The 16,218-nt window shown below is 37.6% G+C and overlaps 1 protein-coding gene across 1 annotated transcript in view; it reads right to left on the reverse strand.

Annotated features, from left to right (window-relative positions):
• Positions 1–220: 220 nt before the first annotated feature.
• The window catches only part of LOC128213954 (leucine-rich repeat-containing protein 74A-like), a 32,401-nt gene continuing 16,403 nt past the window's right edge, over positions 221–16,218 (reverse strand). Inside the window, exons 7-14 of the mRNA XM_052920077.1 lie at positions 14,393–14,474; positions 11,925–12,010; positions 8,190–8,384; positions 6,293–6,385; positions 5,014–5,167; positions 3,737–3,837; positions 1,492–1,577; positions 221–498 (exon numbers count right to left, since the gene is read on the reverse strand). Of these exons, the coding sequence (XP_052776037.1) occupies positions 318–498; positions 1,492–1,577; positions 3,737–3,837; positions 5,014–5,167; positions 6,293–6,385; positions 8,190–8,384; positions 11,925–12,010; positions 14,393–14,474 (978 nt within the window). The 3' untranslated portion in view covers positions 221–317. The remainder of the gene's footprint in view (positions 499–1,491; positions 1,578–3,736; positions 3,838–5,013; positions 5,168–6,292; positions 6,386–8,189; positions 8,385–11,924; positions 12,011–14,392; positions 14,475–16,218) is intronic.

Consider the following 16,218-nt stretch of genomic DNA (forward strand, 5'->3'; position numbering starts at 1 on the left):
GACAAAAATTTAAAAAAAAGTTGTCAAAACGGTCAATCTGTGAAAGCGCAGCTTTACACTTAATTTATCTTGTATTTATATAACAAGATTTCGCTCGAATAAATTAAAATCTTTCAATAAATTAATGGTCGTAGACGTTCAAGGCTCAGATATACGCCGATAACTCGAATGGACGCATACAATGGTCTTAAATAATACAGTATAACTTCCACTTTAATAACTTTTTATTTCAGAAACAAATGATCTTTTAGCAAAATTTATCCATTAATAATTGTCACTATCTACGCGTAACACGTCTGTCCAATCAGGTGCTCGTGTCATGCGTCTGCTGTGTCCGTCAGTCCGCCTACAGGCCGTCGCTTACGCGCCTTCTTCCGCTGTTGTCGCTCCTTTTCCTCCTGCTCCTCCTTGAGCGACCTTCGGAGGTGCGTGCGCAGCGGCTGTTCCCGCATGGGATCTTTTCCACACACGATTTGTTCGTACACTTTGGAGAACTCGCTGAAAAAGCATAGGTCGCAGTGTCAGTACCAGAGAATAATAAAACCTCCCATATCTTAAAGATGTATTCTTACTTACTCCCAAATAAGATTTGCCGCAATTAATACAATTGTTTTAATATACCAAAAACAATGAATAAATGTCGAAAGCAATGGTTCTAAGTAATAGTTCGATGACATGAATGCATTCTTACTTATTAAGAATGGGCGGAGTGAGCGTAGCGAGACCTTCTTAATCATTAAGAATTCACTTCATGTCATCTAACTGACTTAGAATACAACCTCATTGGCTGATACATTGTCACCGCAAAATCTGACGCAGGAATTGTGTATAGGATGTTTGGCAGAAGGCGGACTTTTTAACACGCGCGAAAGTTGAAATTCTTAATGATTAAGTCTACTACTCAATGGTTGCCTTTCTGCAATTTCATTGGCGTAAAATCTAGGCTGTATTCTACTGAAGGATACCGAGTTAAATTTGAAAGAAGTTAAAAAAAAACTTGGTAATTCCACCATATGAGATGATACTAGATCACAGTAAATATTTTAGCACTCACCAATCATTCAGTATGTTCGTGTTTTCAGCTACGGTTACAATCTTGTTATCAGTAATTAGTATTTTCCATTCATGCATTATTTAATAAGTAGTTAAAGGTTTATCATTTCACAATTTATGTGTGTTATACATGTGCATGAATTGATTTTGAATACGAGTGTCGTTTTAATGTAACTGGGTGTGTTTGAGAATTATTATCGTAACCCCAAAAAATAAATAGCGTAATAAAAAGAGTTACTCGATTTTTTCATTTCAAATAATCGTAAAAGACAAACGTTGTACAGAAAACTTCAGATATCTCTACTATATAATAACTAACGACAATTTTATAAGGTACATTTAAAATCTAATGGTGTAAGGTTTTATGTCTTAACATGCTGGGAAATGTTGATGTTGTTGTTGTTGTTGTTGTTGTTGTTTAGGCGTTGTTACACTTACTATATGGAGAATTTTCGTTTCTTCCCGAAAAGGAGTTTTTGTTTCAGTTTCTGTAGCTTGTCGAATTTGGCTAGCCTTCCACAACACTGAAAAAAAATTACATGCCGGTAAAGTACATTAAGTGATCAACATCATATATTGTCCAATGAGAAGGCAGTATTTCTAAGGTTTCCTCAATACATTTATTTCAATAGTCAGACGTTATTGATCTTAATCAGGTGAAGCGGTAGAAACAAACAGTGGCTGGCTCAGTAAGTGGGTAGAAAATCCCGGTCAAGTACATTTAGTGGTCAACATTATATTTAATCCAATGAAAAGGCAGTATTTTTCTAGTCTCCCAATTCATTTATTTCCGTTATTGGTCTTAATCAGGTGAAGCGATAGATACAAACAGTGGCTGGCCCAGTAAGTGGATAGTTTACATAATACAATGTAGAACTATAAGATTGTTACAAGTATGTTATTCTACTTGTAAGAACAAACTAACAACATTTTAACCATTAAGTAATGGCAAATAATGTTCTGCTAATTAATTACCACGATCATAGCCAAGTCAAGTCAAGTCAAGTCAAGTTTCCTTTATTTCACTCATTCCAATACAAACATGGATAAAGGTAATATCAAATGATAAATGTCACAAAGGCAAACGAGTGAAATGGGTACATTTAAAGGTTTGAGTTCTTATATTACAAACGTTTGATAATGAATATTATATTACCAGTGTAATCAATATGGTTATTGTCACATACAATAGTGGATGAATAAATAAATAAATAAATGCTGGTTGTGATTTAAAATGTCAACTCTTTTTTGTTTTGATCAACATGCGTGTACCAGGGTGTAAAATATGACACCCCTGCATGTGAATGACGTATTGAAACTAATCTGCGATTCATAACAAGCCAGTTACAGCCGGTACCACCAAGCCCGTCAAGACCTCTTGCTTGTCACAGACACCTTTCATAAGCACCTTCGCAAGCTTATACGATGTCATTAGCACCATTTGGCTTTATTCAAAAACCGATAATGAAATATATGTTTGAACATAAACAAGGGCTCGTTTACTTAATAGCAATAGGAAATATGCTTTGAAATAACAGTATGAACCTTGAGATCGTGTGCGCATTGGTAAACTTTCTTCAAAATGTTTTGCAGTCTCCCAAATCGATAGTTTTGACCTTTAATTCAGTCATTGAAGATATCTAACAACAGAACAGATTTCAATTGTTTGGTAAACTGCCGAAAAGTTTATTTTTCTTAAAGCGTTAGTAACGTTCTTAGCCATACAACATCAATTTTATACGTAAATATGAAAATGGGATGTGCTCTTTTGTCAGCAGTCATATATCACAGATTTCAAAATATTTGTGCAAAATATTACTCAATCCAAGACAAAATATAAACAAGTTGTCAAAACAATAAATCTGTGAAAGTGCAGCTTTAATACAGTTAACTAGATTTATAACTGTGAGTGCCAAATATTGGTTTCATCTCGCAAGTTTTTTTACAAATTTTCTGACAATTTCTGTCAAAAATTATGTCTTCAAGTGCATTGCTCCTTTATGGACATAACTACGGTAATATAACCTATACATTGAAGTATTGAACTGCTTTAAATGGCAAACAAATATTATATATAAAATTTCAGAGAAACACACAGAATATTTCTTGATCAATACAGAAACAATACAGTAAGCCGTATTGAATAACCAACTTAGATTTTAAGAATATAATATGATTATGCTGTAGAATTACTTGGCCAAACGACTAAATGGGATCTCTAAGGCAATTTTCTATGGATAAGGATAAGACTTTTATTGGAGTCTGGCCGGGAACTATTTGTGAGTTTGGTACAGAATACCAGACACCAAGGGCGGGTCCAGGATTTGACTAAAGAGGGGGCGTAGATAAGGGGCTAAACCTTTTGACTTGCGCTATTCCCTCCTGACCGAAATATATATGGTTTAAGGTGTTGACAGGTTGGCATGTGGATACGCCATCAATATTTTAAACATTTTAATCTCGTTTAGTCCTAAATAGTGCATTTTGAGCGATTGTTATTACTTTTTTCTCCTCTCATGAAATGAAAAGTAAACTAGGACGATTTGAGGGAGGGGGTGTCCCCCTCCCCTGCACCACTAGTGAATCTAATGACAGTGATAAGAATTCTATTGGATTCTGGCCCGGAAATAGATTTTGTGTTTGTTAAAAATAAGCAAGAAACAACCGGAGGACTTATACTCACCTCGATAGCGGTAAACACCTCATCGACCGTGATCATAAGCATGCAGTCCTCATCCTCATCCTCCCAGTCAGGAAACAGGTCATCCACCGCAAGACCCTCACCTGTAGAGCAAATTATATCACGTTAACAACAGAAGAAACTCGAAAAACAGGTCATCCACCGCACGACCCTCCCCTGTAGGGCAAAACATATAACGTTACCAAGAGGAGTAACTCGAGAAACAGGTCCTCCATCGCATGACCCTCCCCTGCAGGGAAAAATATCACTGGAACATGGGGAGTAACTCGAGACATGGGTCATCCATCGCAAGACCCTCCCCTGTATGGCAAAACATATCACGTTAACAAGAGGAGAAACTCGAGAAACAGGTCCTCCACCGCACGACCCTTCCCTGTAGGGCAAAACATATCACGTTAACAAGATGAGTTACTCGAGAAACAGGTCATCCACCGCACGACCCCTCCCCTGTAGGGCAAAACATATCACGTCAAAATGGGGAGTAATTCGGGAAAAAGGTCACCCACCGCGTTACTCTCCCCTGCAGGGCAAAGCATATCACGTAAAATTGGGGAGTATTTCGGGAAACAGGTCATCCACCGCTCGACTCTCCCCTGCAGGGCAAAACATATCGCGTCAAAATGGGGAGAAGTTCGGGAAACAGTCATCCACCGCAAGACCCCCCCCCCCCCCCCCAACCATGAGGGCAAAAAATATCACCATTTTTTTATTCAGAAAAAATGGCAATACATAATACGAATACCGAAGGATAATGTAAAGGTTTTATTTAACATTTTGCATGGAAATATTGTAATAACCTTTTAAATATGACGAAACCAATCTCATTAAAGATTTTCACACGCCGGGAGACGAATGTAAAAGGCACGCCCTTACACGCTTTAAGGCCAGTTTTCATGATTATTGAGATACTCTAATTAGGAAAGTGACTTTAGCTAGGAAATCACTTAAAAGGTTTTATGAATACCGGCTCTGGTATGTAGTTTGTTTTGTGGAACTACAGTCGAACCCCGATGGCTCGAACTAATCGAGCCTCGAAAAAATCGACCCAAGCGGAATAGTTAACTGTTCATCAGTATAAATAAATCTGTTCTTTACATCTAGCTCGAGCCAACGAGTTATTCGAGCCAAGCGAGTTCGAGCCAATGGGGTTCAACTGTATAAATAAATATTTATTAAATACAAACTAATTTTAGAACATAACATTACAATGCTATTGCGACTCTGGTCTCACCATTGTTAAGCTTAAAACGAAAACTTACGGTCCATGAACATTGCAACCTGGATAAGGTTGGAGGTGAGGACGTCTCTAGTCACGTGACGGTGGGCGGGCGGGTCCGCGAACTCCACCACGATGTTATGCACGGTCTGCAACGCTTTAACCACGCCCCGCACGTCCTCCGTCACCGGCGTCACCTGCAGGGGAGGGGTCATTGTTGTTTGGAGTGTAATTATTGAGGTGTATACTCAATTATTATATATACATACTATCAAAACCAATGATTTATACGATATACTGTCAATTGTGGAGGTTCAGTCACTGGCGTCATTTAAACAGGTGAAACAACACGCCAGTGTAATAAGGGTGTTTGTGTTGGTAATAAACTAGTTTAGGGTTTATATTTGTTTCACGAAATGTGTGTTTGTTGTGAGTTGAATGAAAATAAAAACCAGTTTTATCGTTTTATGAAAACCCGATAGTGGTATTGAAACTATAGAAACCTCTCCGGAGGCGGATGTGACTTTGAGAAAACAACAACAAAAACATTGCAGACAGTGATCCAACTTCATTGAGTCAACACAGACGAACGACCATCTACGGTATCATTGTTTTGGAGAATTATGGAAATAATGGCTACTTGTAGAATCTCCATCATGCTGTCGAAGCTGTTTATTAAATCATGCATTTGTACTTCAAGCAAAACTTCGAAACTGGTTTCCCCCGAAATCCTTGAAACAAAAACTAAAACTAGTTTGGTTTCAACAAAAAAACGCAAAATTTCTGCTTAATATCTAGTCCATATTAACAGCCGCTTCAGAGTCTTTGACGATTTTTGTTTTGGCGACTCTACGGGCTTAGGGAACAAAATGAATATCAAAATGTTAAAAAAAGTTCCCTGAACGCGCATTATTGTGACTACTAAATATCTAAACCCATCTTAGGACTAAGAAAGCTTAACTCTGTAAATATCTAGTACCCAAACTAATTTCTTTACGTCTAGTATATACTTCGGTCTGACCCTCGTTCCACGTTTAATCAAAATATAACGCAGAGCAAGATAGGAGACCAACACTGCGGGAAACTCTTTACCGGGAAACATCTGCTTGATAAACCATATGTAGCCACCTGCAGACCCACGTAAACCAGAACGCCCGAAGAAGAGCCTAACCCCGTCAGGAAGTCAATGGTCGTTTTGCGAAAACCGCTTAGCCGCGACACATCTGTAAATCAGTTGCACTCACCTGCAGACCAATCCATCTGTTTACAAATCAGTTGCACTCACTTGCAGTTAAATCCATCTGTAAATCAGTTGCACTCACCTGTAGTCCGATGTAGACCAGCGATCCCGGAGAAGAGAGTAACCCCGTCAAGAAGTCTATCGTCTGTCTAGCAGGGAACGAGTTACCAGTCAACTGGAGGGTATTATAAATAAATTATTAATATCGTTAATAATAATAATAATAATAATAATAATAATAATAATAATAATAATAATAATAATAATATAATAATAATAATAATAATAATAATAATAATAATAATAATAATAATAATATCGGGATTAAGAGCGGTAGTAAATACACAATTTGTACGGGTACGTGTTCATGCTGGAGTATTTCTGTGCACTTTGTCATCAAAATATGTGTCTATGGTGGCTACTTTTATGCCATACGTCATCCAGGTATGTGTGCATGTCATTCGGAGCTCCTCGGCCATTATTTTCAAAAACAACCTCGGATGTATGCCGGTACATCTGTTGAAGTAGTCCGTATTTTTTTGAATAAAAGCATTAATTAAATGTAGTGTTTAAGAGTTGTATTCATTGCTCTCAGTTTAAATTGATTGCCAGTGAAGTGTATTATTGCAAACATAATTACGATTCCCAAGAGTTAAGTCATAAATTTTAACTACTAAATAAGATTACTACGCGATCTATTTGCAGCGGACTTAAACGTACCACTTTTTAAGTATGTAAACCGTCCATATACATCCGAGGTTGTTTTTGAAAATAATGGCCGAGGAGCTCCGAATGGTGTGCATGTTTATTACTTTTGTGCATTACGTCATTCAGATATGTGTATATCGTACAAGCTACTTGTGCCTACGTCATCCAGGAGTGTACATGCTTGTTACTTTTGTGCACTACGTCATCCAGATATCCAGATATGTTTATATATCGTACAAGTTCATGTTTAAAGTGAAACGTTTAAAAATGTAAAAAAAAATGTACAGGACCCTTTAAGGGTCTTGAATGGGCATCGTAAGATTGAAATCGAATAGATCCGATTTGAAAGGCCTGACATTTCATCCAAAAATTGAACGGCAACTGTATGAATGTTGCCGGGGGACCACGATGTATCTACTGAACCACGATACGTTACAATTTATACTGACACATCGTAAACTTTAAACAGCGCATTTTAAACCCAATATGCGCCCTACGGCAAGGAAAGAACGCCGTGGTGCCCGCAGGATAGCTACGACATCCTTGCGGCCTTTGTGAGATTTTGCAATCTTTCCCCGAAATTTCGAGTCGTACGTGTACCTCGATTCGGTGGATATATAGCCGATACATGCCAAGCCACGTTATATCATAACATAAACCAAACCTTTAACGACAAAAAATAGGAAGATAAGAAATTAATCAAGCTTCCTTAAGATTCCAGGAAGTCTGAATGTCGCCATATGTTAAAAGATAATTGGTTTCTGTTTGGTAAAAAAAATAAAACGAAACTTTATCCTTATTTATCCCAGTTAACAGATACTCTGTTTTCTAAATGTTTAGTGATGAAGATTTTCAGCCCACTCATTTCTGGCAGCAAGCAGTTGACTTTTTGTTATACATTCGGTCCCCGTTGGCTCGAATCGCTTAACACGAATTTCTCGTTGGCTCGAACTGGATGTATAAGGACCGATTTCTTCATAATGAAGGTACACATAAATGGCTCGAGGTATTGCCGCCTACCCTGGGTGTTCGAGCCAACGAGGTAAAACTAAAGATAAGAATTACCGCTTGGCTCGAATTTTTCGAGGCACGAGGTATTGCTGCTAGTCCCTTGGAGTTCGAGCCAACGAGGTTTAACTGAAGATAAGCATTACCGCTTGGCTCGATTTTTTCGAGGCTCGAGGTATTACTGCTAGTCCCTTGGAGTTCGAGCCAACGGGGTTCGACTGTAATTAAGTATGGTTGGTTTCTACAAATAAGACGTCACTCACGTTTAACGAACAAAGACTTTCATTATTGTCTCGAGTATGAGTGAGCGACTTGAGCACCACTTCCGTCATCCGGTTGGCGGCCAGGTCAAGCGCCTTGATGACCCCGCTCTTCCGGAACGATTGGATGACGGCCTTGCCACCCTCGTCACCGAAGCCGTTGTGTGATGCCAGAAATATCTCCACTCCAGAGTTTCTCTGTTGGGAAAAGATACGATTATAAAGTGAGTCCAAAATTCGTAAGAATCATACCAAATCAAAAATAGTGAGTTTAGCTTAATCATGTTATAAGAGACTTAAGACGATTCAAGAATTTGGAGCCAGATACTTCAAATGCTTTTAAAAAGCCTCAACTGGCGGGCCAATTTCACACGTTCATACATGTATATATTGGTCAGTCTGGTAGACTAGAACATTCCAGGCACGTTATTGACCATTCACACTACCCGTGTAATGTTCATCAGTCAATATTTATATTATCAAGTCTATGTTTATTTTATCAAGTCTATGTTAGCGGTTAATTGAAAAAATACCAATGGAAAGCCATTTAAAAAAATACTGAAAGAAGCACATAAAGGTTAATGCCAAATTCATTTATTTTGATTTTAATGCATCATTTTGTTTTACTCATTTGCCTTTATTAAGTTAAATTCAAAACTTATCATCGGATAAAATGAAATGTAATAATTTTGGTTTAATATCTTACGCCAAATAAGCATTTCATTGTTTCTTCAATATGATCCATGTTTTTTTTTCGGGTTAACCCACTGGCACCGGATTTTCAAACTCAAATTATTTTTTTAAAAATTCAAAAAAAATCTTATAATTTCAAACTAATGAATATGGACGATTTACAATGTCAGAAATCCTAAAACTTTAACTACGCTGCAAGTAGACCGCGTAGTAATTTTAAATTAGTAGTTAAATTTAACTCTATTTAGTAGCTAATCAAGCTTTGTCAATACAATGGACGGCCAGACAGAGAGGCAACCGTACAGGCAGACGTACAGACGCACAGACAGACGTACAGACAGACGTACAGAAAGACCGACAGGCAGACGTACAGACAGACGTACAGACAGACAGACATATGTAGACAGACAGACAGACAGACAGACAGACAGAGACCGGCAGAGAGACAAACGTACAGATCGACGTACAGACTTACAGACAGACATACAGACGTACAGACAGACATACAGACGTACATACGTACAGACAGACGTACATACGTACAGGCAGACTTACAGACAGACTTACAGACAGACGTATAGGCAGACGTACAGACTTACAGACATGTGAAGTTGACATCGAAACTTGTTTATGAATATCAGAAATCGGTGTGAACCTACAAAAGATCACTGAACCTTTGCTTCAAACTTTATTTATTGTTCAACTACTGCCATGAAAGTTATATAAACTTATGCTAAGTCACTCTCGTTAGCACATTGTTGAATCTTGTAATATCGAAGAACAAACCGGAGTGCCCGGAGAAAACCAACTTGGCCTGCTTGTTGACAACCAATCAAACATATGCCCAAGCCGGGAATCAAACCACGGGACGCATTGGGGGAAAACGAGGGGGATAACCTCTGTGCTAAATCTGCGCTTAACCTTTTTAAATACGTGTATGTGTGGATTTCATTTTGTGCTCTACGTCATCCATGTATGTATACATTGTAGACATTCAGAATTTATAATACATGTACGATAACACGAGCAAATTGATTCATGATTTTACCGCTAGTCTGCAAGTACGAGTTTAAACAAAGATATCGCAAACGACCTTTTACCCATCTGCAACTTAATTTGCAAGTGTACGTGTACGCGTGACCATCCCACTCATACCAGAGTCATCAGCTTAGATCCTCCCAGTTCTAGTAACAGATTTGTTTTCATATTGAAGTTTTCGCGGAGCACCTTGTTTTGTATGCGACTTGTGAAAGAAGACGGTAGGACTTGCCCATCATCCTGGATACTTTTAGTACCATAAACAGATGTTGTTGTTTTTTGAGTTAAGTGGCGGAGTACCTTGTTTTTTAATAAGACTTGTGAATGAAGATGGAAAGACCGCCCATCAGCCTGGAGAGTTCTATTTCTTTACGCAGATATTTGTTTTGTTATTTTGTTTAGTGCGGAACACCTTGTTTTGTATGCGACTTATGAAAGTAGATGGAAAGACCGCTTATCAGCCTGGATCCTTCTAATTACATTAGCAGATATTTGTTTTGTTATTTAGTTTAGTGCGGAGCACCTTGTTTTGTATAAACTTTGTAGTTGCAAAGACGTTATAATGAAAGAGGATGGAAATACCGCGCATCAGCTTGTATCCTTCTAATTCTTGAAGCAAATTTATTTTGTTTGTTATAGAGAAGTACTTTGGTTCGTGTGCGACTTGGGAGAGAATATAGAAAGACAGTTTGGTTTGCGGCCTTGTGGCGCAACTTGGGAGAGCAGATAGACAAACAGTTTTGTTAGCCACCTTGTAGAACAATCCTTTGTAATATCAATAGTGCTATAATGACTTGCGTAATCATTTCATGAAAAGTTCTAGTTTAAGGATAAGGCTTTATGACTGTTCGATAGAGCAAGAAACAATGTCTTTCTGGGAATCCTGTACCCAGTTCCTCGAAACATTTTGAGCATAACGGATTTCGCCATCAAAATTGAGTGCTTATAATGTGGATTATAGAACGATATATAATACTGGTGAAATAACTTTACAAAAAACGTGACGTTACGTAATTAATAAATAGCGCTGAAAATGGCCGTGCTTTACGGCGACTTTTTATGTATTAAGCGATTTAAACTGGCCCATAATAATAGCGTTATGCTATAAAAAGAATGCCCTATTCGTGGTCATTCAATACAAAATTTATTAAAATCAATTTCTAAAATTGCAATAAAAATGCCAGGGATGTTTTTATCCATTTTAGAAAATGAGTTTAATAAATTCAATTTTTAATAATGACCAATCCACTCATGTAAGCTTCTCTATGTAATAAATTTACTTTGCAAGAACTCGTTATGGTACTCTTTAAGAGATTATATTCAATAATAATTTGATTAGTTTATCCAGGGTTGCCCATTTTATTTCAATTTCTTTTCAAATGGTTTTGACGACAGCGTAAAATTGACATACTATTTTTTTTCATTTCGTTGTCACGACCAAATCGTTTCCACGACTTATGCACCAGTCAATTGTAACTACGCCCCCCCCCCCCCGGTCCGGGGAATAGCGGGGACTTTGAATTTCGGTCCAGTTAAGCCCGGGTAAAATTCCCGCCCTGTGGGGACGAACAGCTGGTAATATCGCCGCCAAATGCCTCCGCACCCCAGGGACCCTAGGTAAGACCCATTTCCCGCTATTTTTGCCGCAAAGATAAAACCACTGCATTCACCCGGTACTGCGGAGCCACCTTGAAGGTAAAAACACGGCCCATTTCCCCGGCTATCCCCGGTACACCCCGGACCTGTGGGGGGCGTGGATACAATTGACTGGTGCATTAGTAGTTCGTGGCCACGACTTACAAAAAATAACTCAGTCGTGGGAACGAGATAGTAATAAGTGGCACCGACATGTTAACGAGTGGTGCAACTTTTGGCCACTTTAGGTAACTGTTCACCACCAATGTTCTGCGGGAAGGAAATATTCAATTAAAAACAGATTGTCCAAACATTTATGTTAAACCGTTCATAAACACATGTTCCGTAGATAAATACAAGATATGGGTGTACCTTCAGTCCGTCAGCCAACCTGACGGCCCCTGTAGACCGGATGTTATTCCAGCTGATGTCTAAGGCCTTCAGACACTTGTTACCCCCTGAAAAGACGAACCGAGCACGTGACAACTTAATATAAGGGTTATTTGCTAATCAAAGATGTTTAATGCATTTATTTTTAACCACGTGTAATATACATACGATTTTACATACTAAATTGGCTACTCCTGGTTAGGGTATTGAATTTTAAACTAGTATAATGTATATACAGCTGAACAAATTTAATCAAATCTTAGTTTGGGTATTGGGTTAGTCAAGTATAATGTGTATATAATTGAACAGAGTAATCCACTCTTAGTTTCGGTATTGAACCATTCTAGCGGAATGTGTATACAATTTTACAAAATTAATCCACTCTAAATGTGGGTATTGAATCACTCTAGTATATGATATGTGTACATAATTAACCCACTATTAGTTTGGATTTTAAATCACACGAGAATCTTGTGTATTCAATAAAAGAAGTGATCCACTCTTAGTTTGGGTATTTAATCACACTAGAATAATGTACATAAAATTGTTCAAAGGTAATCCACTCTTAGTTTGCTATTTAAGCTTACTAGTATAATGTGGATACAATTGTACAGAATTAAATCCCTCTTAGTTTGGGTATTAAATCACACTAGCACCGTGTGTATTCAATTGAACAGAAGTAATCCACTCTTAGTTTGGGTATTAAGTCACACTTATTTTTTGTGTATTCAATTGAACAGAAGTAATCCACTCTTAGTTTGGGTATTAAGTCACACTTATTCATTGTGTATTCAGTTGAACAGAAGTAATCCACTCTTAGTTTGGGTATTAAGTCACACTTATTCATTGTGTATTAAATTGAACAGAAGTAATCCACTCTTAGTTTGGGTATTAAGTCACACTTATTCATTCTGTATTCAATTGAACAGAAGTAAACCACTCTTAGTTTGGGTATTAAGTCACACTTATTCATTGTGTATTCAAATGAACAGAGTAATCCACTCTTAGTTTGGGTATTAAGTCACACTTATTCATTCTGTATTCAATTGAACAGAAGTAATCCACTCTTAGTTTGGGTATTAAGTCACACTTATTCATTGTGTATTCAAATGAACAGAAGTAATCCACTCTTAGTTTGGGCATTAAGTCACACTTATTCAGTGTGTATTCAATTGAACAGAAGTAAACCACTCTTAGTTTGGGCATTAAGTCACACTTATTCAGTGTGTATTCAATTGAACAGAAGTAAACCACTCTTAGTTTGGGCATTAAGTCACACTTATTCAGTGTGTATTCAATTGAACAGAAGTAAACCACTCTTAGTTTGGGTATTAAGTCACACTTATTCAGTGTGTATTCAATTGAACAGAAGTAATCCACTCTTAGTTTGGGTATAACATCACGATCTTTGAAAGATCTTTGCATTTGTTAAAAAATGCTGTGTAAGCTAATATAATTGATAACGAGTTCGATTCTTGTATTTAAAGTGTTCGTTTTAAAGCTGCACTCTCACAAATTAAACGTTTTGACAACTTTATTATTTTTGGTATTGGACCGAGTCAATTTTTGCGAAAATCCATGGAAACCAGTTATATAAGACTACTAACAAGAAAATTAGATCGCAGATTTTTATATTTAAGTTCTAAATATGAGGTTTATGCATTTTTCTTAAACCGTTAGTAAACCATAAAACCGTTTTGCTTTTTCGTTGGTTTGCAGATATTTATGCAAAAATTTGCTCTTTCAAAGACAAAAAAATAAAAAAGTTGTAAAAATGTGAGAGTGCAGCTTTAAAAGGTAAAGACAGCATAATTCTGGAGTGGTATTCAATATGCAGCTTATGTTAATCTTAGAGTCATACATCATTGACTTCATTCACTTTATTGGTCAGTTATTTATAGCGTGTGATCCGATTAGCTACATCGTTCAATTAAGACTAATATTAATTACCAGCCCAGGTGGGGTTCGAATCTACGACCGCCATGGAAGGAGGCGGACACCAAAACAAGAGACAGTGACACTCAAAACAACCAGTGTAGTTGCAAAGACGTTATAATGTTAAACCCTCTTAAAGCTACATTCACACAGATTGAACGTCTTGACAGCTTATTGTACATTATTTTTGTCTTTGAATGAGCCTTTTGCGAAAATGCAAAGACACCAGTGATATAAGACTGCTGACAAAATTCAGATCGCAGGTTTTCATTCTTATGATCAAACACGTTTTATGCATTTTTCTCAAAGCGTTAGTAACGCTTTTACCATGGACAATAATTTTCGAACATAAATAATAACACCGGCGATCTGATCTTTAGTCAGCAGTCTTATATCACTGGGTTTTAGGCATGTACGCAGAAATTGGCTCATTCCAAGACAAAAAAATGTAAATCTGTGAGAGTGCAGCTTTCATGTAACTTCCAGCACTGACAAACACACAAACAATTCATTACCTAAAGCCTTTCCAATATAGCGAGCACCCTCATCCCCAATCCCGTTCCCGGAAATACACAGCTCCTTAATGGATGAATTTTCCTGAAAGAAAGACACTTAATAAGCTTTTGGTAAATATACGACTGCCTTTATTTATGATCATTGTTCATTTTGTTGTCACACTTGAGGTACCGTATTGAATTGTGCGATACAGGAGCCTGCATGCCTGTTTCAATATCAATCTTATTTTTTCCCAAGCCAGATTGTAAGTATCTTCCATGGCCGAGAGTGTAAGATAGGTTCATTCAGACCCGAGCGTAGGGTGTTTTGCGGAAAGAAGGTTTACCGAGTTTCCGCAAAACAGCCTGCGCGAGGGTCGGGATGAACCTATCTTACACGAGCGGCTATGGTAGATGCTTTTTCTCCCACCTCAGTTTAACAAAATTAAATAAAAATGTTTTTTTTTTGCTGGAACTCTTTTGTGCATAGTGAAAATAATAGCGTATGGATATGCGATAATTCGTGGTTGTCATAGATATGCGCGCAGTGATTCAGATTATGTTAATTACTGTTACTTGGTATTTGGACAGCATTTTTGGCCAGTCGAGCTACCTGATTCGAGCGATTTGGTCCCTAGGGAGATGTCTTGGACTGAGAATCATAAAAAATGTGTTTAAGTACTCTATGGTACACACAATAAACAAATTATCCACTTTTAGTCGTTTATTTTCACATATTTAAAAATGTCATACAATCTTGCTAAAGATTGTATGAAATTTTAAAATATTTAATATGTAAAAATATACGACATGGCCATGCTGGAATTCTTTTCTCCCATCCCAGATAAATAGATCCAAATATTTGGCCATGCTGGAATACTTTTCTCCCACCCGGATAAGTAGATCCAAATATTTGGCCATAATGGAATTCTTTTTTCCCACCCTAGATAAGTAGATCCAAATAGTTGGCCATACTGGAATTCTTTTCTCCCACCCCAGATAGGTAGATCCAAATAGTTGGTCATGATGAAATTATTTTCTCCATCCCAGATCTGTAGATCCAAATATTTGGCCATGTTGGAATACTTTTCTCCCAACCCAGATCTGTAGATCCAAATATTTGGCCATGCTGGAATTCTTTTCTCCCATCCCAGATAAATAGATCCAAATATTTTGACATGCTGGAATTCTTTTCTCCCACCCAGATAAGTAGATCTAAATATTTGGCCATTCTGGAATTTCTTTTCTCCCCCCCCCCCCCCCAGATAAGTAGATCTAAATATTTGGCCATGCTGGAATTTCTTTTCTCCCACCCCAGATAAGTAGATCCAAATATTTGGCCATGCTGGAATTTCTTTTCTCCTACCCCAGATAAGTAGATCTAAATATTTGGCCATGCTGGAATTTCTTTTCTCTCAACCCAGATAAGTAGATCCAAATATTTGGCCATGCTGGAATTTCTTTTCTCCTACCCCAGATAAGTAGATCTAAATATTTGGTCGTGCTGGAATTTCTTTTCTCCTACCCCAGATAAGTAGATCTAAATATTTGGCCATGCTGGAATTTCTTTTCTCTCAACCCAGATAAGTAGATCCAAATATTTGGCCATGCTGGAATTTCTTTTCTCCTACCCCAGATAAGTAAATCTAAATATTTGACCATGCTGGAATTTCTTTTCTCTCAACCCAGATAAGTAGATCCAAATATTTGGCCATGCTGGAATTTCTTTTCTCCCATCCCAGATAAGTAGATCTAAATATTTGGCTATTCCGGAATTTCTTTTCTCCCACCCCGGATTAGTAGATCCAAATATTTGGCCATGCTGGAATACTTTTTTCCCAACCCAG

This window comes from Mya arenaria, chromosome 13 (genome assembly GCF_026914265.1).
Source record: "Mya arenaria isolate MELC-2E11 chromosome 13, ASM2691426v1".
Classification (NCBI taxonomy): Eukaryota; Metazoa; Mollusca; class Bivalvia; order Myida; family Myidae; genus Mya; species Mya arenaria.